Source organism: Antedon mediterranea, chromosome 2 (genome assembly GCF_964355755.1).
Source record: "Antedon mediterranea chromosome 2, ecAntMedi1.1, whole genome shotgun sequence".
Classification (NCBI taxonomy): Eukaryota; Metazoa; Echinodermata; class Crinoidea; order Comatulida; family Antedonidae; genus Antedon; species Antedon mediterranea.
In genome coordinates this window covers 25,248,438-25,272,004 of record NC_092671.1, presented here as the reverse complement: position 1 = coordinate 25,272,004, position 23,567 = coordinate 25,248,438, and the positions used below count along the sequence as shown (strand labels likewise).

Below are 23,567 nucleotides of genomic sequence, written 5' to 3'. Positions count from 1 at the left end.
ACATACAATACAGAATTATTGCTACCTATTTTTGCTTAGAAAAAAAGCCCAATGTTTTATTCTGCATGCTAGACGTTCAGGTCTAGGCTATACTTTTTTTTGTCCATATCAATTTCTTTAATATCATTACAATATTCTTCCTAGTGGTGGACCCATCCATGTTAAAAGGTTGTCCTCAAAAAAAGCTACAAGTCGTTGCAAGAGATCCTGAGGTTTTTCGTCGGTTAGCAGTTTGATGTTTGATAAATCCAAGAAGTGTGCTCCAGAGGACTGGAAACCAAAATGTTGTCGTATTTTCTGCCAAATGTCAGGGAGTGATGTTGATTGCTTTATAATAGAATTCCTGGATATGACTGAGCAAAAGTTTGGAATTTGGCCTAACATAAGGTCAAGTTGAGCATTTTTTTGAAGCAAAGTTTTTCTTGAAGCGGCGGGGACAGTGTCGTCGTCGTCAGGTATTCCCCTTGTGGGATTTCCTGCAGTTTTCTTTTTCCAAGTAAATGTGTCAACTAGGAATGGTGTAAAATTTGCATCAAGAGTTAAAATATATTCTAAATTCTGTCGCCAGTTTTCAAAAGAGTTAACTGTTTCATTTTTGGTAAGCTGCCATTGTTTTGGGGCTCTCACAGTAGCCATGTTGGAGGCAGTAAACGCTGATGTTGTAACGTAAACAAGGCTGGCCTTTACTACTCACGTGCGTGAAGATTGTCGACTGAGAGGGCGTTCGGTTGACTACGTCTATATAATGCGAGCTAGACTTCAAGGTCGAGTCCGTTAGCCTAGCGGGCGAAAAAAATGTTCAGTGATTTATAAAGGTATGAAGTGTCTCTGTCTTCTGTTTATTGAAGCGATTTAGCGGTCATAGGTAATGCGCTGCCACCACGGCAATAAAGACTCATCAACTTTATGTAGATATGAACACATTAATGTATAAACGAATATAATATCAACCGACACAATATATAATGTAACACGAACAAACTAACTCTATGTGAACAATGTCCCTCGATAGGGCGCAAGGTGGCACACAGTAACAACGATAACTCACGAGGACGTGAGTGATGGCGCTTTATCTTTTCTCGGCTCCAGCCATTTTACAAAATAATATAATTCCGCCATATGAAAATTTTGATATACAATAATTAAAGATAAAGAGTTTTGGTATGCGTCGATTATAGAAAAATGGATGAAAAAAAAATTACCATCTTAATGTTCTGTGATCGGTGACATTTATTCAACATCAACAGACAGTTTACATTGTTTATGGTCAGGACACACGGAAGCCAAAGTGGCTTGTCTTTGTAGTTCCTAAGCATAAAACTTAGGCGGACACATTACAATTACAAAAAATAACAATTTTCATAGACAGGCGTGAAAAAAATTCCTAAAATAAAAAGAAGAAAAATAAGAATATAAAATATACAAAGTGAGATCAAGCAAAATAAAAACATATCAGAAATATAATGCAATTATGGAGGGAGTTAAACATTTTAGAAGTAATGCAAAATAGTTACAACTCCATGATGCAGTGTACCCCTCCAATTTGGAGCACCATCGGATTTCAGAGATCTCGCTCCTGATGTCTATGGCTTACTTTGGCAGGCAGCCGTCAGTCAGTCCTGGACATCCCCGGCGTCCATCTAGGCTGTACTGTGTGTGTACACCGATTGGATGAGGAGTGGTGGATTTTCTCTGATTTTTAAAAATATTTTTTGATGCATTTTTAATTTAATCTTTGAGTTCTAAAAAGTGTACACTCTCTTTTTCAAAGCATCAGTTTCTGATATTTCGTCATGATTGGACAATACGATGGGAATACTCAGTTCTATAGGCAGCACTTTTCTATCGTAAACAAATTTTGTGAATTATTTGCAAATTTGTATATACTAAAATAAAACAATTCAATAAAAGAATCTATAGCACATGATTTACCATGATAATGATCTGCACACCTAATTCCATTTCTAATATAATTAACATAAACTTCCATTTAAATTTCAAAAGTAAATTAAAAGGCTTGATGGAAATTCCAACACGGTTCACTAACAAATAGTTGAAACCGTATCAAAAACGTGATTTTTGTATTGTTTTATTATAAACATTTCATTAAATTTGTAATTTATCTGTAGCCAACGGATTTATCATGGTATTTCAAGTTATTTGTTTTAAATTTAAATTTTTTGTAAGATTTCAAGAAACAAAATTAAAACAATGCAACGAAAAGTTGTTTTAATCTACTGCATTATTTACATTTACAACAGATGTTTAGTTACTTGCTACATTATTGATGTGTTGAATTAGTTGTTCTGTATAGATTTGATGTAACATCTAACTTTTTATGGAACTCATCTAGGTTACAGACATTAGTTATAAAACAAGCTATAAAATTGCTTGTAAATGCACTTTAAAAAAACAATAGTAAAACTTGGTATCAACTTTGTTTACAGAGATCCTCACAAAGTGGAAAGTGTCCATCTTTGTCTTTACTCTTCATCTATTTTTTCCACAATAAAAACACGATATCTGTAAACGTTGCATAATAAGAAATTTCGTTTAGCTGTTGGCAATTCAATTTGACATTGGCGAACACTTCCTAAAAGGATGTTGTTTTCAGCAATGTCTTGAAGACAGAATCCACAGGAATAGTTAAAGAATTCCAGCTTTTTTTCCCAATTGGTGTTACAATATAAAGTGGGATTTCTAAAGTATTGGGACAGTGTGTGTCTCTAGAGACAACCTAAAAATTTGACAGAACACATGAGCTCATTTGAACATTGTTTGAGCAAACTATAGTGCTTACGCCATCCGGTCTGGCAGCATTGCTCACTTTAAAGTTGTTAAAGTATGTGTTCTGTTATTTCTGGACAATTGAAATAATCTAATTTATCTTTAGTTTCCTTTTATCCATTTTCACTAATTCTTCTACTATAGGTGTTCATCTTCAAATTAAATCTTTAAAAAATGTATTTAGTTCATTTGCAAGTTCAGTGTCATTATTAAAGCCACATTTTTGTGTACTTTTTGATTTTCCCATACTACCGTTAAATATTTAGAATCTTTCTGAGAACTAATTTCTTCATACCTTTTTTCCCATATTTAACTTTCAGGTCCATTATTTTCCCCCTACTACATTGCATTGTTGCCTGTATGCTGCTAATTGTCACCTCTTTTAAATGATACATTTTTCTATTTAAGCTAATAACTTTGGTTGGCCATGGTTATTATTTTGAATAGATTTAGATAGATTTTTACTTCTGGGACTATCATCATTCACAGAATTTGAATCTGTAACAACTTGCTCCAAGCAGTGCAACTAAAACAGTCGATTAGTATCTCCTCACTATTTATACATGTATCTCGCTCCATTTTTTTAATGTAATTTGTACGCACAAGCTGACTTTAGTTTTTGCTTGTATTGTGGTAACAGCAACACCATATTATGGTCTGATCCAACTGACTTCTCACATTTTCGGTTGAAGCTAGTTGCTGTGGTGAATCTTTTTTGTCATTGCAATTTAAATATACCTGGATCATTTTTTCTCCTTTATACAGGAACATTTCCATGAAAAAAGTTTCTTGCACAATCAACTTGGCGTGTTATTAACAACCAAATTAAACCTTTCATGTTTTGTTTGTGGAATTTCAATGAAACTTGATTTTGTCATGTTGTTTTTGCAATTGCAATTAAATTAAGGACTCTAGGTCCAAAAAAACAAATCAACTGAAGCACTAGGTGGTCTGTAGATAGTGGTTAAGAGAATGGAGCTGCCTGCTAGATGAAGGTTTGATTAATATAGCAACTGATTCGATGTTTGCATTTTGACTGATCTCTTCAAAAATAATTGAATTTCTGTTTGTTCTGTTTTCTGATTTCTGTTGAATGAATTGCTGAACATAGCTTCTTCTGCCATCTTAGATTGCTCGCTACGCAGATAGTTTGCGAACCACAGATAAAGTTACAAAACACTGCAACTGCAGTACTGCAATCCTGATCACAATAAACATCATGATGTCAATATCTTCAACAGGAGAGGAACTACAGAACATGGCATAACACACACAATAAATGGACCATCTACTGTATTTAATAATAATAATAATGTCTTCCTAAATTTGCCTCCAAGACTTGGTTTTTCCTTCCTGTATATTCTGTAGGAGTATTTTTCTTTTCCGCTTGTAATGTACCACATCCATTGTAGCTTTGTAGTCTTTTCCATTCCATCAATACTTATTATAAGAGGTTTCATACAGCTAATAATGTCTTGGCAGTTTTCACTCAGTCTTGAGTTTACTTCTGGTCTTTTTTCAAGATTTATAAATACTATCATTGATGGAAAAGTTAAAAAGTTTGTCTGTAATGGGTATAAACCACTGGTTTCATTGGAAGATTCGTTGGTAAGATGGAATCTAACTTCAAGAGATGATCAGGCAGGATGAAGCTGCCGAGTAGATTGTAACATTCCAAGGTCCCGATACCTGGCCAATGCTTCATATCCAATGACCCATATCTATATTCACTGTAATGGAAAGGTTTAACAAAAAAAGGCCGTAAATGCCTATTTTGACCTTTGACCATAAATTTGGATTATCTCAATATCTCATCAACGACTGGCCGTAGAAATTTAAAAGTTTTTCCAAATTATTCAGAATGCCAACTTTCTATTTACTTTAATAAAAGAAAGACCTCAATTGTTTTTTGGTTTCAGGCTTTGCCATGTTCAAAATGTTAAAAACCCAACCAATTCTCGGGAATATTTTACCATTAGTTACAACATGCCCTAGGAACTCAATGTTGTCATGTCCAATGAAACATTTACTGGGTCTCACTGTCAAATTAGCATTGCTAATACGTTCAAAAACATCATGCAATTTGGTAATATGTTCTTCCCATGTGTCTGAAAATACTAATATGTTGTCAATGTAGTTGACAACCCCATCAATGTTGTGTACAAGTATTCTCATGATTTGTGTGAATGTTGCAGGAGCGTTAATCAAACCAAAAGGCATTACCTTAAACTGGAATAATCCATCAGGCGTTATAAATGCTGTTAATTGTTTCAAATCCTCATTCATTGGTATCTACCAAACAAATGTTATTATTTTTTTTTTTTTTAATATTAATGTTAGAAATTAGTCCTCCAAAAAATGCCATGCCTTCTTTATATGGCTAATATCCATGTTTAAACTTTGCAGCTACACCAATTCTTAAATGTTTCCTCTTTGGCAGTGCCATTTAATCTATAGCAGAGACCACTACTGGTTGATTGACACATACTTATTTGTAAAATAGTTTTTTTCTTCAATTGAGCTGCACTATTACATTTCTTTGTGTATGTGGGTCTGGAGTACATAATTCATAACTAATAACATTATTTTTTAGTCTGATTTTAGGCTCTAGTCATACCTCCAATTCTTATCTGATATGATGCAATTTAATTTTAAAAGAATTATTGCATTTATCTTCAAGATGTGAAAGTTTTCCTCTGGTTTTTTTCTAATCAAAATTCTCTAAAAATCGAAAATACTTTAGGAATAAATGATGGTTAACAAATTAAGTGCATGAAAATCTGTTGAAGACCATAACAACTTTGGACACCATTTCTATAAAAGAAATTAAAATTTGGAATATTATATTTTATTTATTTATTTATTATATTATGTATTCCTATCGATCACAAAGATTTCTATATAATTATGATATAAAATACTGTATTTATTTATTATTATATTTATATCAAAATAGGTGGTTTCTAAAGGCTTTTAATATTTTTCTTTAACAACAGTGAATAGAAAGCTGAGCACTCTCCAAATTTAGGACAATTTTGAAGTCTCTACGGCCAGCAGTTGATGCAGTATTGAGATAACCCAAATTTGTCTGGTCTGGTCATTTTTTTAAAAACTTTTCCCTTACAGTGAATATAAATATGAGTCTTCTGAGTATTTTGACACCAATTTCGCTTATGTACTCCTGTCGATAACCAAGATGTCTATAAAATTAAAATAATGCTTAAAGGCCAATAGTTCAAAGTTCAAAATAGAAGGTTTCTAAAGGAACTTTCCATTTTTAGCATTGTACACATGTTTAAAAGTACATGTAGTTTTGTTACTTCTGGAGAAATGAATTTGTTCTTCTTGGTAGTAATTGTTAATATACAGTATCAGTTTAGTAGACAGTTCACCCAGTTGGTTAAATAACATTTCCAGAAAAAGGTTTCTTTGCAAAATCAACTTCAGTGTTTAACCACCAAATTAGATAGACATAAAGTTATTTATAACTTTTTGTGTTTTGTTTGTCAAATTTCAATGAAACCTGATTTGACATTATAAACAATCTAAAACAATGCTGTAGTGCATTCATGTAATATATTGCATTCCAAACCAAAAACCAACGGCAGCAGCACTGTATCATACAATTTGCCTCGCGAAGCCATTAACCTGATTTATTAGCGGTGGAAGGTCTAACAAATCGCACTTTTTCAGTACTGTTATTCTAAGGTCTTTTACATTAGAATATTACAATTTTGTATTTATAATACTAGATGGTACGCGAGCGAAGCGAGCGTACCATCTAGGTCGTGCCCACAGATGGTTCCGGATTACAAAGTAATTTCAGGGTAAAAAATCTGGCGATTTTAAGTGCACGTACCGCAGGATTATAATACATTGTCGTTTACAGAAACGAATAAGTAGACACAATGATTTATGTAGTCAACCAAAATTAGCACCCTGGGAATTACTTCCGAAAGAGAAACTTACCACAAAATGAGTCCAAATTGTTTATTCATTTAAAGAAACCCAATTAGGGTTGAGGGATGGGAAAGAGGATAGGTACAAAGAGGAACAATTTTTAAATATATTCTTTATCCACGTCAGTAACGAAATATTGTTTTCATTTTTTATAGGCCTATAAATAATATACCACTAACGGTGACTAAATATAGTAAAACATTTGCGATTTAATACTTTGTTAAAACTGTCACTGTCATAGTCGATTGAAATAGTAAAGTACATGTAACGATACACCACTACGACGTTTATATTTTTTGTAATTATTAATTAATGCAAACGTTGAGAAGCAACTGTCAGTAGGCCTAATAAAGTTTATTTGTATATTACGTGTTTATATATCTAACAGTAGAGCCTACCCATAATCACAGTAATAAAGTTTATTTGTATATATTTTTTTACATCTAACAGTATTCACAGTAAGAAATGTTTGTATATATTTTTTTACATCTAACAGTATTCACAGTAAGAAATGTTCGATTCAAATGACGACCAAAAATGGTTAATAGGTATTTGCAGTACTGTATTGTCAAAGTATTGCAAGTTTATTCTCCAAGGGCTCATAAATTTACCTACTTGTGTTAAACCAAACTGGCAGACTGAGAGATTGGAATGTTCCATTCATCGCAAATCAATACATTTGTAAAAACGTAAATTAAATGTATCAAAATAGTATTTTTTAAAGAAAATCGGCCTGTCTTCAACATTATGATGCTGTTCTCGAGCAGTTCAACCGGTTTTCAGCTATTAAAAACAATTATCGTAGGAGGAGATAGGAAAATGCGAAGCGTCCTCGTATTATTGTGTGCGGGTATTTTTCAAGTTGGACATCCATTAGACAGTGTATACCACGACCGGAAAACACCCCTATTTGGGGCAAATCGTTGAACCTAAATTCGTTTTAATCGTCAATAACTAATTATCTAACTCAATTTAATTAGTAAACAGGGTTACATCAGGTGGTTAAAATCAGTACCGAAAGTATGAACCAACTTTATATACCATCGAGTAAAAATTCTAGAAATAAACCGCGATTTATCGAATTTTGCCCTTACGTAAATTTATATTTAGATAAACTGCTTGGAACATGTTGTGAATTCTGGATGAAAAAGGTATTTCTAAAAAAAGTTAGTTACCCAAACATGGGTTCAGACTTCAAATTCTATCTTATGAATTAATCAGGAGGCAGGTTTATTCATGTTTCTTCAGTGTACTCCACTAGATATCGTTCATGTTATTTGATAATTTTAGGTTCTTACATATGTGGTAGTTCGAGATCAGTTGGACACAATCATATGAAGGCAGCATTGATTTCCATCAGTATTTCATTTATTCATATTCACATTCATATTCACTGGCATTTATCGCATATAAACTACAATCGGATTCACATTCATATTCACTGGCATTTATCACATATAAACTACAGTCAGCCACAATCGGCCATCTCTTGGAAAAAAAACCCCTATAAATACAACAAACAAACAAACATACATAATAATCCACATTTGAACAATTGCTAACCATTGTTATACTCATTACGTTATCTTTAGTGCAATACATACACATTGCATAAGTGTTACATTATTATCAATTATACATAACAAATGATAAAAATTAAAATTTTTCTTGTTAACCAAACAATGTATGTGCAATGTAGTACAGTACATACCTTCTGTGATGTCTTCTATATTATTTAAAAATTCCTCCTACCAGTCACGTTCTTCTATTTGCAAAAAAAATTGGCAACAGGCGCCAGACTTTTTTTAAACTTTGGTAGATCTGTATTGCTAAAATCAGGAGTACACAACACTGGTATATCAGTGGGGCTTTCCTAGAGCAAATATTGAAGTGTGTCCATTTGTCGTGCACATTCACACCAAGTAGAATCCTTTGACCATTTTCCGGTTTGATCCAAAACAGATGGTGTGGTTTTGCTGTGGTAAACGTATGCCTTGCATGTATGGCACTAATCAGTTCTTAATGTCATGCAGATAGGAAATTATACTTGATGTAATCGGTAACTTTTTGTACGAGTTTTCAACAGCACTTCGAAGATGATCAAGTGTAGATGCTCTATATTTGTTCAGGTATTTGGCCACACATGAAAATAAGAGTGACCCACCATTAAAAATCTGATCTTTATCTGAAAAGTAAAAGAAGTAATGATTTAAATAACTTTTCAAAGCAACAAATCTAGTTAGACTAGAATGTTATTGAATTATTATTATAACATATATATATTTTTTATGTCTTAAGATAATTACCAATATTACATTAATTACTGTCCTGTTAGGCAGGTTGTAATCCCCCAACACAGGGGATATCTTGTGAACGAGAACAAGGTAACTCTCTACTCGTCTTGAATAGGGTTCACTGTGTACACTGGTCAACTGTTTCCGTTGTTGTCCAACTGCAGATTTACTGGTGGTACCTTCAGTATAATGTTGAAGGTTAGATTTGAGTCATGTGGAAACTGTGTTAGGTCAATGAAGCAGTGCCCATGTCGCCCATGTACTAGTACACCAGTTACATGTGTGGCTAGTTTCCACGTTTCCTTTGACTCACAAGCAAAAGATGGTAAATCAGTCTTGCTTTGGTCCATTCCATCTATAATTATTGACAAGTATTAGGTGGGATTCTGTCTTGCTTTGGTCCATTCCATCTATAATTATTGACAAGTATTAGGTGGGATTCTGTCTTGCTTTGGTCCATTCCATCTATAATTATTGACAAGTATTAGGTGGGATTCTGTCTTGCTTTGGTCCATTCCATCTATAATTATTGACAAGTATTAGGTGGGATTCTGTCTTGCTTTGGTCCATTCCATCTATAATTATTGACAAGTATTAGGTGGGATTCTGTCTTGCTTTGGTCCATTCCATCTATAATTATTGACAAGTATTAGGTGGGATTCTGTCTTGCTTTGGTCCATTCCATCTATAATTATTGACAAGTATTAGGTGGGATTCTGTCTTGCTTTGGTCCATTCCATCTATAATTATTGACAAGTATTAGGTGGGATTCTGTCTTGCTTTGGTCCATTCCATCTATAATTATTGACAAGTATTAGGTGGGATTCTGTCTTGCTTTCTGTATATGTTTATAGTACTTTTACGTTCAATACTGAAATTAAAATCATACAACATAAAATCATATTTTTATAGATATAATTATTATAAGTTCAGTTTTATTTTGCATTTAATAATACATTTTTGTTTTGTTTAGTTTTATGTTACCTTGTCGATGGCAAGATGAGACAATGCTTCACTTCTAATCTGTAGAGGTTTTTTTGTTTTTAATTATAATATTTAGGTATCTTTTTCTTGTTACTTTTTTTGTTTACAACCACTTTTATTCATTCATTTGATTGTTCATACACAATAATTATTTTCTTTTTCTACCATTTTTTCCCCTTTTATTTTCTGTTTTATTTCACTCTTAATTTTAAATTTGAAAAACAATATAGATAGCTATAGAGGAGGTATACAGTTAAAGCAATAATTATTTTTCCTATGCTTGGTAATACCGGGTATAAAAGTTTGGCTTAATCGTTACATATTACTGAAACTTAAACTTCTTTAGGTACTGAACTTTTTTTAATGAAAATAGATTGAAGTGGATCATTTAAAAAATGTTACGGTATATTGAGTACTGTACAAATGTTTGAGATTTGGGCATGCATATTTGTATCTCATAGAATCTTTTCCATGAATTATGGAATGAAACCCTTTATTTAACCTAGTACCTGTACATAATAAAACCAATAAGAAAATATGTACAGTTCTTCTAAGATTACATATTTTAGCTGTGGGATTATATTTGGGTATAATGTCTCTAAATAATGTTTGTTACTCCAACAAAATAAAAAATATGAAGAATACATAATTAATATTCTGTATTTTTCTTTACATTATAGTTATATGATAATGTTTTTAATATTAGGTTTCATAGATAACTGTATGAGAAAAATGTTGGTATTATAAATACAAAAACTATAACATTGTATTTCCTCTCCACATTTGGATGTTTCAATTAAGGTAACTTATAATATATTTAAATACTTTTTCCTGATATCCTGACCTTTTATGCAAGAAAACAACTGTTTTGATATTAAAATACTATGTGTAACATGTATATGTAACATGTATATGTAATGTGTAATTACAGTATACCTTTTATGCAAAAAAATAAATGTTTATTAAATATTGTATGTAGTATAATGTTAATTGTTGTACATTGTTAATGCAAGTCTGCTATCTTGAGAAAAAAAAGTAGAGGCCAATTACCATGATAAAAAAATAGCACTAAAATTGTATTTGTTCAGTCAAAAAAACGTTGGTGCCAACAATTAACATCAAATATGTAATTTCTTAACCCTTTTAATGGTGACGTTTGGTAACTGTAGGGTGATGATGAAATAAAGTTTGTAAAAAAATAAACCAATAACTTACATATTTGCGAAGATTTAACATCCACTAGGGATACTATGTTCAATAAAACATAAACCCAAAGTTTTAAATCAGCCCAGGGTAGAGTGTCCTACTAGATTTATAATATAAACTGTTCTTGGAATACATGTTGTGAATTCTGGATGAAAAAGGTATTTCTAAAAAAAAGTTAGTTACCCAAACATGGGTTCAGACTTAAAATTCTATCTTATGAATTAATCAGGAGGCAGGTTTATTCATGTTTCTTCAGTATACTCCACTAGATATCGTTCATGTTATTTGATAATTTTAGGTTCTCACATAAAATGATCAGTGGAAGCATGCAGTGAACCAACTTTTGTTATGGCTGCTGAATCTATAGTAAAATTAAAATTCTCTTGTTAACCAAACAATGTATGTGCAATGTAGTACAGTACATGCCTTCTGTGATGTCTTCTATATTATTTAAAAATTCCTCCTACCAGTCACGTTCTTCTATTTGCAAAATATTGGCAAGAGGCGCCAGACTTTTTTAAAACTTTGGTAGATCTGTATTGCTAAAGTCAGGAGTACACAACACTGGTATATCAGTGGGGCTTTCCTAGAGCAAATATGGAAGTGTGTCCATTTGTCGTGCACATTCACACCAAGTAGAATCCTTTGACCATTTTCCGGTTTGATCCAAAACAAATGGTGTGGTTTGCTGTGGTAAACGTATGTCTTGCATGTATGGCACTAACCAGATCTTAATGTCATGCAGATAGGAAATTATACTTGATGTAATCGGTAACTTTTTGTACGAGTTTTCAACAGCACTTCGGAGATGATCAAGTGTAGATGCTCTATATTTGTTCAGGTATTTGGCCACACATGAAAATAAGAGTGACCCACCATTAAAAATCTGATCTTTATCTGAAAAATAAAAGAAGTAATGATTTAAATAACTTTCAAAGCAACAAATCTAGTTAGACTAGAATGTTATTGAATTATTATTATAATATTATATATATATATATTTTTTATGTCTTAAGATAATTACCAATATTACATTAATTACTGTCCTGTTAGGCAGGTTGTAATCCCCCAACACAGGGGATATCTTGTGAACGAGAACAAGGTAACTCTCTACTCGTCTTGAATAGGGTTCTTTAAAGTTCACTGTGTACACTGGTCAACTGTTTCCGTTGTTGTCCAACTGCAGATATACTGGTGGTACCTTCAGTATAATGTTGAAGGTTAGATTTGAGTCATGTGGAAACTGTGTTAGGTCAATGAAGCAGTGCCCATGTCGCCCATGTACTAGTACACCAGTTTGTGTGGCTAGTTTCCACGTTTCCTTTGACTCACAAGCAAAAGATGGTAAATCAGTCTTGCTTTGGTCCATTCCATCTATAATTATTGACAAGTATTAGGTGGGATTCTGTCTTGCTTTCTGTATATGTTTATAGTACTTTTACGTTGAATACTGAAATTAAAATCATACAACATAAAATCATATTTTTATAGATATATTATAAGTTCAGTTTTATTTTGCATTTAATAATACAGTTTTGTTTAGTTTTATGTTATCTTGTCGATGGCAAGATGAGACAATGCTTCACTTCTAATCTGTAGAGGTTTTTTTGTTTTTAATTATAATATTTAGGTATCTTTTTCTTGTTACTTTTTTTGTTCATACACAATAATTATTTTCTTTTTCTACCATTTTTTCCCCTGTTATTTTCTGTTTTATTTCACTCTTAATTTTAAATTTGAAAAACACTATAGATAGCTATAGAGGAGGTATACAGTGAAAGCAATAATTATTTTTCCTATGCTTGGTAATACCGGGTATAAAAGTTTGGCTTAATCGTTACATATTACTGAAACTTAAACTTCTTTAGGTACTGAACTTTTTTTAATGAAAATGGATTGAAGTGGATCATTTAAAAAATGTTACGGTATATTGAGTACTGTACAAATGTTTGAGATTTGGGCATGCATATTTGTATCTCATAGAATCTTTTCCATGAATTATGGAATGAAACCCTTTATTTAACCTAGTACCTGTACACAATAAAACCAATAAGAAAATATGTACAGTTCTTCTAAGATTACATATTTTAGCTGTGGGATTATATTTGGGTATAATGTCTCTAAATAATGTTTGTTACTCCAACAAAATAAAAAATATGAAGAATACATAATTAATATTCTTAATTTTCTTTACATTATAGTTATATGATAATGTTTTTAATATTTGGTTTCATAACTGTATGAGAAAAATGTTGGTATTATAAATACAAAAACTATAACATTGTATTTCCTCTCCACATTTTGATGGTTCAGTTAAGGTAACTTATAATATATTTAAATACTTTATCCAGATTTACCTTTTATGCAAGAAAACAAATGTTTTGATATTAAAATACTATGTGTAACAGTATATGTATATCTAATGTGTAATTACAGTATACCTTTTATGCACGAAAATAACTTTAATGTTAATGAAAAATATAACATGTTACATTTTTTGCAACAAAATAAATGTTTATTCAAATATTGTATGTAGTCATTATCATCATCAGTTGACTGCGGAGCAGGCGACTACAAGCTTTTTCCGGCCCTTGGGTAACTCTGACAGCTTATCAGAGGTAATCATGCCTTCTTCATCCCCCAAAAGCTGTTGGATATATCTCAGAAAGTTGGTTCTCTGCCTTCCTGGTTTTCTTGTCCCATGTTGAGGAACATACAGAACCTACTCTTTGCATGGTTCGTCATCAGGCATTCGAAGTACGTGGCCCAGGAACTTTAATTGATGGGATCTAACGTTTTCCACTAGCGGTCTGGTCTTGGTTAGGTCATAGATAGAAGAATTTGGCACCCTATCTGTTCTCCTGATATTTAGTATGATTACATAGCACTAAGTGCCAAAGGCGTTGATTTCACTTTCCTTCGCGTTAGAGAGGACCCAAGACTCGCAGCCATACACAAGGACAGTAACACAGGTTGTTTTGTAGAGCTTTACTTTGGTGGAGATTGGGATGTTAGGACATCTCCACAAACATGCTAGCTTCCAAAATGCTGTCCAGGCAAGACGCTTTCTTCTCTTAAAATCCCCACTGCTAGATGCCATCATGGAGCCGAGGTATTTGAAGTTGGTTGCATGGTTTATTGCGTTTCCATAAACTTCAAGTGGGGGCTGTGAACAGCAGTTGGATACCACAAACTCCGTTTTAGGGGCACTAATGATAAGCCCTATAGACCGGCAGCCCAGAGACATTTGGTTAGATAGCCAGGTAGCAATATCTGACTATTTAAGTGTGTTGGGGGTCACTTAAAGTTAATAAAAATGGGAGTCTGCCGGGTACCCTCTGCTGCGTCTAGACCGGGGGACCCCGAAAGGTGCTAAAAAATCGGCACAGGTTAGATGAGAGAGATACCACCTAATTTCACCACCATGGGATGCCCATTGGCATCCTCATACCAGTATCACAAACGACAGACTTTTTATCTGCTGCAATAAGCCCGCCAGACTCCCCCGAGGGAGGGCCTAAAATAAGGGTAGCATAGATGAGTGAGGTACCACTCAAAATTAATGCCAAATGAACAAGTTGTGTTCATACAATACTAAATGGATAACAACAGACTAATTTTCTGCTGCACCACAAGTACCAGACACCCTAAAGACCCTCCCTTCCCCCAACTAGCCCAGCTTAGATATTGGAGATACCACCAGCAACCAATGTTATATGATTTAGCACATTGTAAGCAATGCCAAATGACCTATTACAGACTATCTGTACACTGCCTTGAACCTGGCAGACCCCTCTAAAGGTCGATTACAGATCCCCTTTCCCCAGCTAGCTTAGCTTAGATATTGTAGATACCACCAGCAATTAATGTTATATGATTTAGCACATTGTAAGCAATACCAAATGACCTATTACAGACTATCTGTACACTGCCTTGGCCCTGGCAGACCCCTCTAAAGTTCGACTAGAGACCCTATTTACCCGCCCATTTACCCCAAGTATAGCCTACCTGTACTATACAATTTTAAGTAAAAAAAACGATCTGTTGCCCAATGCTTTTTAGAAGAGTATAATAATAATTATTTGTAACATAATGTGGTTATTATGTACTACTATTTAACATAATTCTGACCAAACCAAGTAGTATTAAATAAATAACCTTTACAATGAAACTTTTCTTTTTATTTAAATATTTCTTTGTTATATATATAATGTACATTAACAATTTGTAAGTAAAAAACTGTAGTTGTAGCCAAATTCTTAATTGGAAGAGTATATTAATATATTTTCAACAAGTACTGTAGCCCAATGCTTATTATAAAAGATTATACTAATTTTGTTTAAGTACCTTTTTTAATAGATACATACTACTGTACATATCTAGCCCAATGCTTATTAGAAGAGTATAATCATTATTTTGAACAAAGTATTAAATAAATAACTTTTACAATAAAAGTACTCTGTAACCCAATGCTGATTAAAATAGTATATTTAATATTTTTATAATAGAATCTACTATTAACATTTAATGGTTTTAAAATGTGTTTAAATGTACATATACTGACCAAACTTGGTTAAAAGTATTAAAAGTATTTAAAATAATAATTATTGTGTTTAATATATTTTTTTTTTCGAAACACTAGATATTACTATGTAAACGTACATGTTAAAGTAAATATTATATTGTAGCCCTCGCTGCATTAGTGAGAGTTGGATAATTGTATTGACATGGACCTATAAACATTTATATTAAATAAAAAGCATAAAAACGGTATAACGGGAGAATTATGAATTAAATTTCTAATTTCTAAAAACAGAACATTTTAAGTTCACTGTCAGAGTCATCGCTCCATTCCGGCCCAGAACTTATATCATCTTTGTTAGTTTCGCTAACGCTCACAGGTACATCTTCAAAAAGGTTTTCGGGTAATGCCGATTCTGGAAACCAGTCAGGCATATAAATGCTCATTCTCTTTTTTCCATCCGTATTGCAGTGGATCCAAACCTTTGTCTGGTTGCGCGGTGTCTGAATTACCCCAGATGATGCTCACATAATGTGCACACTGTGTCTTCTTCCATAGAGTCTTGGAACAAGGTGGTAGCAGAGCACAGTCAACTTTCTTTATGTTGGTCATTGGGTTTTCCTACAAAGACAAACACACAATTAAGGATAACAAAATGGAAATAAAAAGTAATGTGTATTTTAATTTACACTCATGTCAGAAAATATCACCTTGCTTATTTTTCCTGTCATTTGAACTGCCTTGCACCATTCACATCTTTAACCCCTTTCACACCATATAAGCAGCATACAAATTCTTCTGCTATTTGACGGCTTGGCTCTTCTCTGGAGGACACGTTGCAAAAGAATTTGATAAATTTCCGTTTGCTGTCATTCTCCAGGATGTCAAATGGTTTTGTTTTGCCCTCCTGTAAAAAGCGGCTGTAAAATCACAGCCTGTGAAGGCATGCAGACCTGGAACTGCAGCAGAAAGTCCTTGTTCTTTACTCTCCATTGTCTTTACGATACTTGTAATATCTATGTACCGGCGTTTGTTTCCAGAACCACAGTCCATTATTCTTGCCTGCAATTGTCTCCCATCCATTGAAGTGCGACCAAGCATGCCCACAAGTATTACAATCACATCAGTGTCACTGGTTCTGACCAATACACATCCAGGAACATGAGCAGCGTGAAACGCAATTAGGGTGTCTGCTTCCTCATGTATTCCCTGCAATGCATCGGGATAGTCAACATTCATCTTATGACTGATTTGGTTGAATGTAATGCGCACACACTGTCCTCCATGAGATACAATCAGTGTCTTGTTGTCTAAGATAGGTCCATATTGATCTTTCTGCCATTCTTGTAGAAGAAATTTTGCCAGTTGGTCTTTGAATATGCCATTTTGTAATAACTTTTGGCAGTTTTGTTTCGGTGTAATGCTCACTACCACTAATAATGAATGGTTGATCATTGGCCCCGCGTAATTTTCTTTCACTTTCTTTAAGGGATGAAGACATGTATTTGTCAAAGAGGACATGAACTTGCATTCCCTTACTGGAGCAAATGTGACCTAACATACGTCTTGCTAAATTTCCATAGGAGGAGATGTGGCCTATTGCTGAAAGGAATGAATGGAGCAGCAATCCCCCATCGATTAATGTTGCATTGATATGAGGCAGACTTTTCACGCCTTCTTGCATTGACTCAAGTTTGTTTAGTAGCTTACTCTTTGAGGTTTTAACCTGTGAACCATCAGGTTGAGCAATGGACAATGGGACGTCTGTGATGGGATGAGTTAAGACATGTTGCAGGTGGAAGTTTGTGTTCTGTGAAATGACTACCATCATATGGATGAAACTGTCCCTCAAACTGTTGACTGTTGTGTTGTTGTTGTTTTTCTGCTTGGGTTTTGCATGCTCACTTGCAAAATTCTGGACTTTTCTTCGTTTGATTGGTTTCAGTAATCTGGAATTATCATTAGCACACTCATTTCTGAATTTCTCGTGTAGATTATGGCCAGCTTCCAACGAATTTGTGAGGTACTCTTGCGTTGACACCGAGGCCCCCTTTCCTGTGGCGATATTCAACAGCATTGTAAATGTTGATGCGGATGCAGAAAATGGATCACAAGACTCTTTCACTGCATGAAGTAGAGCGTCGATTTGCTGGTTATCCTTCTTGATTCTGCTTGAATGAAGCTGTGTTCTTGCCTGTTCTTCTGGTAGAAGTCCTGCCAGTCGTCTTAACTGAGTAGTGGCCATTCCTCGTTGGGTAGAAGTGATACACCATCGGCGAATAGCATTCGTAGAGTCATGGAAGCCAGTTATCCCTTTCATTGGTGATGCTGCATCTCTGTTTACCATTTGCTTGAGTGACAAGTCTACTGCAGTTCTAGAGAAGTCTTTCATTATCCGTCGAATAGAAAACGCTCCTTTCTTTAGAACTGACATAATCTTTGGGTCTGATGTTTTAAGCTTCTCCAGATACAGCACTCCCCAGCGAGCATAGTTAGGACGGTTAAGATTAAAAAAACATCAATAACTGCTGGAAAAAATGGCACAGCTCGCATAAGATCACGGTGTATGCGATTTATCATGTAAACATACCACCAGTATTGTGCTGTTGGTCCCAAAACATCTTGCATGACCCCAGTGAAGAAGTTCTCATATTGCTCAATATGCTCCCTGAATACCTGACTTGTTTCAAGAAACTCTTCCATCACGCTGCAATCGCTTGTGGCATCTTTTAACCATGTGCATATTGCTTCCTGTTTTTCCTGTGGCAGACTTGACAGAAAACTGTTATAAAGCTTTCTTTCCATTGTTAAAGCCAAAATATCATGAATTCTGGTGCAGCGATTGTAGTATTTCCCTCGTATGAATCCATTTAGAGAACCTTCTGCTAATATTCCACTTTCTGTTAGGAGGTATTCTGCCCCAGATTCATTGATGTAGGTTCCCATAGCACCATAAAATGTTAACTCTAGATGAAAGTTACCCAACATTATCAACAGACGATCAAAAAGTGGAGCTTCAAGTGACTGAATGGAGTATGCCTTAAGAGCAACTGCAAGATCATATGAAACAATGGCGTAGTCTTGATTTGTTTCCAATAAGCTACCTTCATACTTCTCACCATAGTTTCTGGAACGACGTCATTTCTTGTTGGTGGTGAAGCTATAGGATCCATGTAACATATTTTCTGCTTTGGTAATTCATCATGGACAAACTGTGAAAAAAATCCTACAAAGAGTGGCTGTGGCATAACTTGAAATCTCATTAGCCAATAGAAATCAATTTTACGTTGTGTAGTTGCTATAATTTGATGTTGGTGCTCTGATGCTGACAGTTCACAAGTCGCTTTACTCAGCTGGTGGTGCATTGGTGTAATATCACATTCTTTTCCGTTGAAATTACGCCTGTTTCTTCCACTCTTAGTGGAAAATGGTCTGTATGTACTGGTTCTTCTGTTGTTTTGTTCTGGTAACAAATCCCGACAGTTGCATGTAAAGTATCTTTTCCATCTAATGTCTCCATGTTAACATCATAGCTGCCCCAAGCAAGTCCTGTTCCAAGATCTGACTTTAACTCAATACCATCTGGTGAATCTGAATCATTTTCCTCTGTTGAAAATGCGAATTCGGTTTCTAAGGATTTTATTTCGTCCTAACTCAGGTTGTATCCTAGACGGTTCAGAATACGAAGAATCAATTTAGATCCTGTCAGTGTTCCTATGCCCAAACCAAGTACAGTGTGCTTTCATGGATGTACTGAGCCATGTGATGTATTGAACACGACAGACAGATGACATTGCTGTTACTTTTCTGTCTATGATGGCTTTGTTAGTATCACCGGTAGATTTGCGAAGGCCACAGAGTAAGCTCCTAAAAAAGAACAGCAGATCCTCTGGTAGATCCGGTGAGCAGGTCTTTAAGGACTCAATGGATGTAGGAGTAGGTGTTTCCCATTTAGTCATACACAACATTTCTTTTCTCAGGCGAAGGGCTGCACTTCTTAGAGTATTTTGGTGTTTCTCTTTCTCATTCTGCAAACATGATTTTCCATCTTCCTCTGACAAAACTGAATTGTACACAAATTCCCTCTATGGCTGTTAAAGAGCATGATCGATATGTTATTTCCAAATTTTTCTTTAATTTTTCTTGTTAAGGCCTGTGCTGTGTAGCAGTCGAATGCGTCTTCTGTTCCTCCATTCGCACAATATTCTGTCTTGTACAAGTCAAACAATGATGAAACAAACATTGCCTGCTGATTTATGATCACTTCTGATTCAATGAATTCTCCAATAGAATTAAAAGTTATTGTATGTAGCTCTCTGTTTCTAAAGTTTGGTGTCTGCAAAGTAGGTTCTTCGACAAGAACTCACGACGACATGATTTGTGATATTGCGCCTCCTTGGCAATAAGATCAATTCCACCACTGAGTAATGCTTTGACACGCTCATTCGTGCTACGAGGGGCTGCTTCAGCTATATTGTTGCAGCCTTCCTTTGTTAGACAATCTGATAGTTGTTCTACTCTCCGTCCTACTGTCTTTCTAATCTTTGTACAGAAGATACACGATCCCTTAAGTAAGCCTTTTGAGTCGCTTACAGGAAGAGAACTATGTTTCCTAGTCTCTGGCTTTTTCTGAGGAGGCTCATGTACACTTTGACAAGCTGGTCGCTTTCTAACTGCAGTGAAATTTTTGTAACATGGTTTTGTATGATAGTATACATTGAATCTGTTTGATTGCAAGTTAATTTCAGTTGTTATATTTACATATTTGTCAGTCTGCAATTGTAGTCTGACTTTCAGCTGCTTGTTTTAGAGTTTCCCATGTTTTATCGTCTTTTTCATCTGAAGTCGATACATACGCTTTTTTGTTGTTGTTGATCAGTTTCCTAATAAACAGAGTATACACTAAATAAGAAATTATAGGCTAATGATTTCAAACAGATAATTGCCAACTGACAGATGCTAAGATGCCCATTATGTACCGTAATAGATAATACACGCATTTTTAAAAGAAAGCTTGCAATAAACCAAAATATAACTAACCATTTGGAATGCAGAATCCAAAATGTCACCTTCCATTTCACTATGCATAACCATAGAATGATGAATCTTCTTAATTTGTTATCTGGAACTTGAGAAACAAGGAAAATGTATTTACAAATAACTGAGTGCTAATCATACATTTTGCAAGATATTGTATTTAGAGAGTACCTCATTCCCAGCTATAAGTATAAACTATACTTAAGCCTATTTGTATACTAACTGTACTATTTTTCATTTAAATAAATCGTAGACAACATAGTCATACCAACAGCCGGCTCTTGTGTAAGCTCTTTCTTTAGATATGCCCGGTCTTACAGTTATTAAAGTAGCCTGATCAAGTTTGGATAGGTATGGTCCACCACTCACTACACCAACCCAGGCCTAGTCATTGCCTGCCTACCTAAATGTCAGGCCTAGACCATCTAATTTATACCTCCATGGGCCAAGTAATAAATAAAGGAAATTTTTAATCTATGCTATACTCATAACACAGTGTACTAACTTTATAATATTGTAATAACGAAAATCGTTTCTAACCTAAAATAATGTAAATCCAGACAAATGATTATGGAAGGAAAACCAAAGAATATATATCACTGTAAATCCAAACAAATAATTATGGAAGAAAAACCAAAGAATATATATTCTTTGGAAAAACTTACCATAGACAGAATATTGCATGCATGACTGCATATGAACTATCAGCGAATTAAAAAGCTGCATTTTGCAGTATTGGAAACACTTTATTTTAATTTTTACAGTTAGGTTAAACATTGGTTAGATTCTATAAATTAAAAAGTTGCACGCATGACCGCACGCCAACAATCAGCGAATTAGAAAGCTGCATTTTGCAGTATTATTGTAAAAACTTTAATGTAAGTTTATTTTTTTACAGTTAGGTATAACATTGGTTGGGGCGGGGTAGAGGGTGTCTGTTAGGACCAAGGCATTGTATAGGCATTTAGTATTGTCATTTGGCATTGATTGCTGGTGGTATCTACAATATCTAAGGTATGGTATACTTATGATAAGGGGTCTCTAGTTATTAGAGGGGTCTGCCAGGGCCAAGGCAGTGTACAGATAGTCTGTAATCATTTGGTATTGCTTACAATGTGCTAAATCATATAACATTGGTTGCTGGTGTAATCTCCAATATCTAAGCTGGGCTAGTTGGGGGAAGGGAGGGTCTCTAGTCTAACTTTAGGGTGTCTGGTACTTGCGGTGCAGCAGACAATTAGTCTGTTGTTATCCATTTAGTATTGTATGAATACAACTTGTTCATTTGGCATTAATTTTGAGTGGTACCTCACTCATCTATGCTACCCCCATTTTAGGCCCTCCCTCGGGGGAGTCTGGCGGGCCTATTGCAGCAGACAAAAAGTCTGTCGTTTGTGATACTGGTATAAGGATGCCAATGAGCATCCCATGGTGGTGAAATTAGGTGGTATCTCTCTCATCTAACCTGTGCCGATTTTTTTTTTCGGCACTTTTCGGGGTCCCGCGGTCTAGACGCAGCACCCGGTCTAGACGCAGCAGGGGGTACCCGGCAGACTCCCATTTTTATTGACTTCAAGTGACCCCCTACACACTTAAATAGTCAGATATTGGTACCTAGCTCATCTAACCAAATGTCTCTGGGCTGCCGGTCTACTAGGTCAGTGGCAGCATTGTTTAGCTGTGATTGGGTATTAAGGTATAGAAGACTCAAGCAGGGCGATGTCATCTGCAAAGTCTAATCTAAGTCATTTAGGATTTTCGCTAGATACATCGAGTACTGTTGGTACAGTATTTGTCGCAGTCAGATGAAGAAGATCTATGGACTGTTACGAGTTCACTACCTTGGCAAGGCGAGCTCAGTGTGTTATATTGCTTTGGTCTGACAAGGTATTTAAAGCCCCATTCCCTACGTTTTTTAGATCTAATTTAAGATCACAAACTATATTTAATGTAAAAATAATACTATATGGTCCTATTGCGATAACTTTTTTCGTCTTTAAACGGTTAAAAATGTGAAAAATAAGTCGATTTTAATAATTATAGCGGCCCGCTATAAATCCCAAAATGCATTGCGCGCGGATTGATATTTTTGTTTTTCACCAGTAATTCGCCCACTTTTCGATCGATCGTGAGGCCAAAACAAATGGAAGACTCCTAACTTTTCAGCGAAAATATCGGGTTTTTCCCAATTTGTATCAACGGAGTCTGGCAAAAATAGAAAGACAATTAATGCAGCAACTATACAACGTCAGGCTAGGTATATAGCTAGCGTACGATGTTCGTACGTTACCGATGTTTACCAGCTAGGCCTAAAAAACTAAGCCTAGCCAGGCTAGGCCTAAGACCGTCCACGAGAGGTCGATCGCCGCGAGCTACTTAGGTAGTGCATTGTTTCTCACTTTTTATCATAATTTACCATAAAACGTACATTTAAGACAAGGAATGACATGGTTTAATGTTTTTGAAGTGATATATATGTATTATTTTCCAAACAACGTCCAAAATTGCAGGGAAGGGGTCTTTAAACATGCACCGGATGAAATAGCCTACAAGTGATAAAATTTTACTTCTAAAATAATCAATAAAATACCTCCATAAAATACCTCCAGTAAAAGTTGATTATGTATTTCTTTTGTAGCCTACGAACATAAATTACTACAGTAGTATTGTACTACATGAATACACCTTTCAATTGACGTTATAATATATTCAAGTATGTACAATGGCGACAATATTTACACGCATGATTATTATGTGATTAATTAATTCATAGTCTA

General features: G+C 34.6%; 1 protein-coding gene and 1 long non-coding RNA gene across 3 annotated transcripts; both read right to left on the bottom strand.

The window, feature by feature from the left end:
• Positions 1 to 7,775: 7,775 nt before the first annotated feature.
• LOC140040774 (uncharacterized) lies at positions 7,776 to 13,074 on the bottom strand. 2 transcript variants are annotated; one of them, XR_011842776.1, is made up of 4 exons: positions 12,256 to 13,074; positions 11,415 to 12,128; positions 9,054 to 9,836; positions 7,776 to 8,932 (listed from the first exon to the last, which is right to left on the bottom strand). It is a non-coding gene; the product is annotated as an uncharacterized lncRNA (long non-coding RNA). The 2 variants fall into 2 exon arrangements; XR_011842775.1 differs by lacking the exons at positions 11,415 to 12,128; positions 12,256 to 13,074 and having other exon boundaries at positions 7,776 to 8,251; positions 8,459 to 8,932; positions 9,054 to 10,346.
• A 1,044-nt stretch (positions 13,075 to 14,118) lies between these two features.
• On the bottom strand, positions 14,119 to 14,478 carry LOC140039380 (uncharacterized). The gene has a single exon (XM_072084983.1). The coding sequence runs from the start codon at positions 14,476 to 14,478 to the stop codon at positions 14,119 to 14,121; it is 360 nt and encodes a 119-aa protein (XP_071941084.1).
• Between the last annotated feature and the right edge of the window lie 9,089 nt (positions 14,479 to 23,567).

Bases quoted from the DNA above. Each gene is read 5' to 3' on its own strand.
- LOC140039380 (XM_072084983.1), bottom strand. From the start codon at position 14,478: ATGTCTCTGGGCTGCCGGTCTATAGGGCTTATCATTAGTGCCCCTAAA.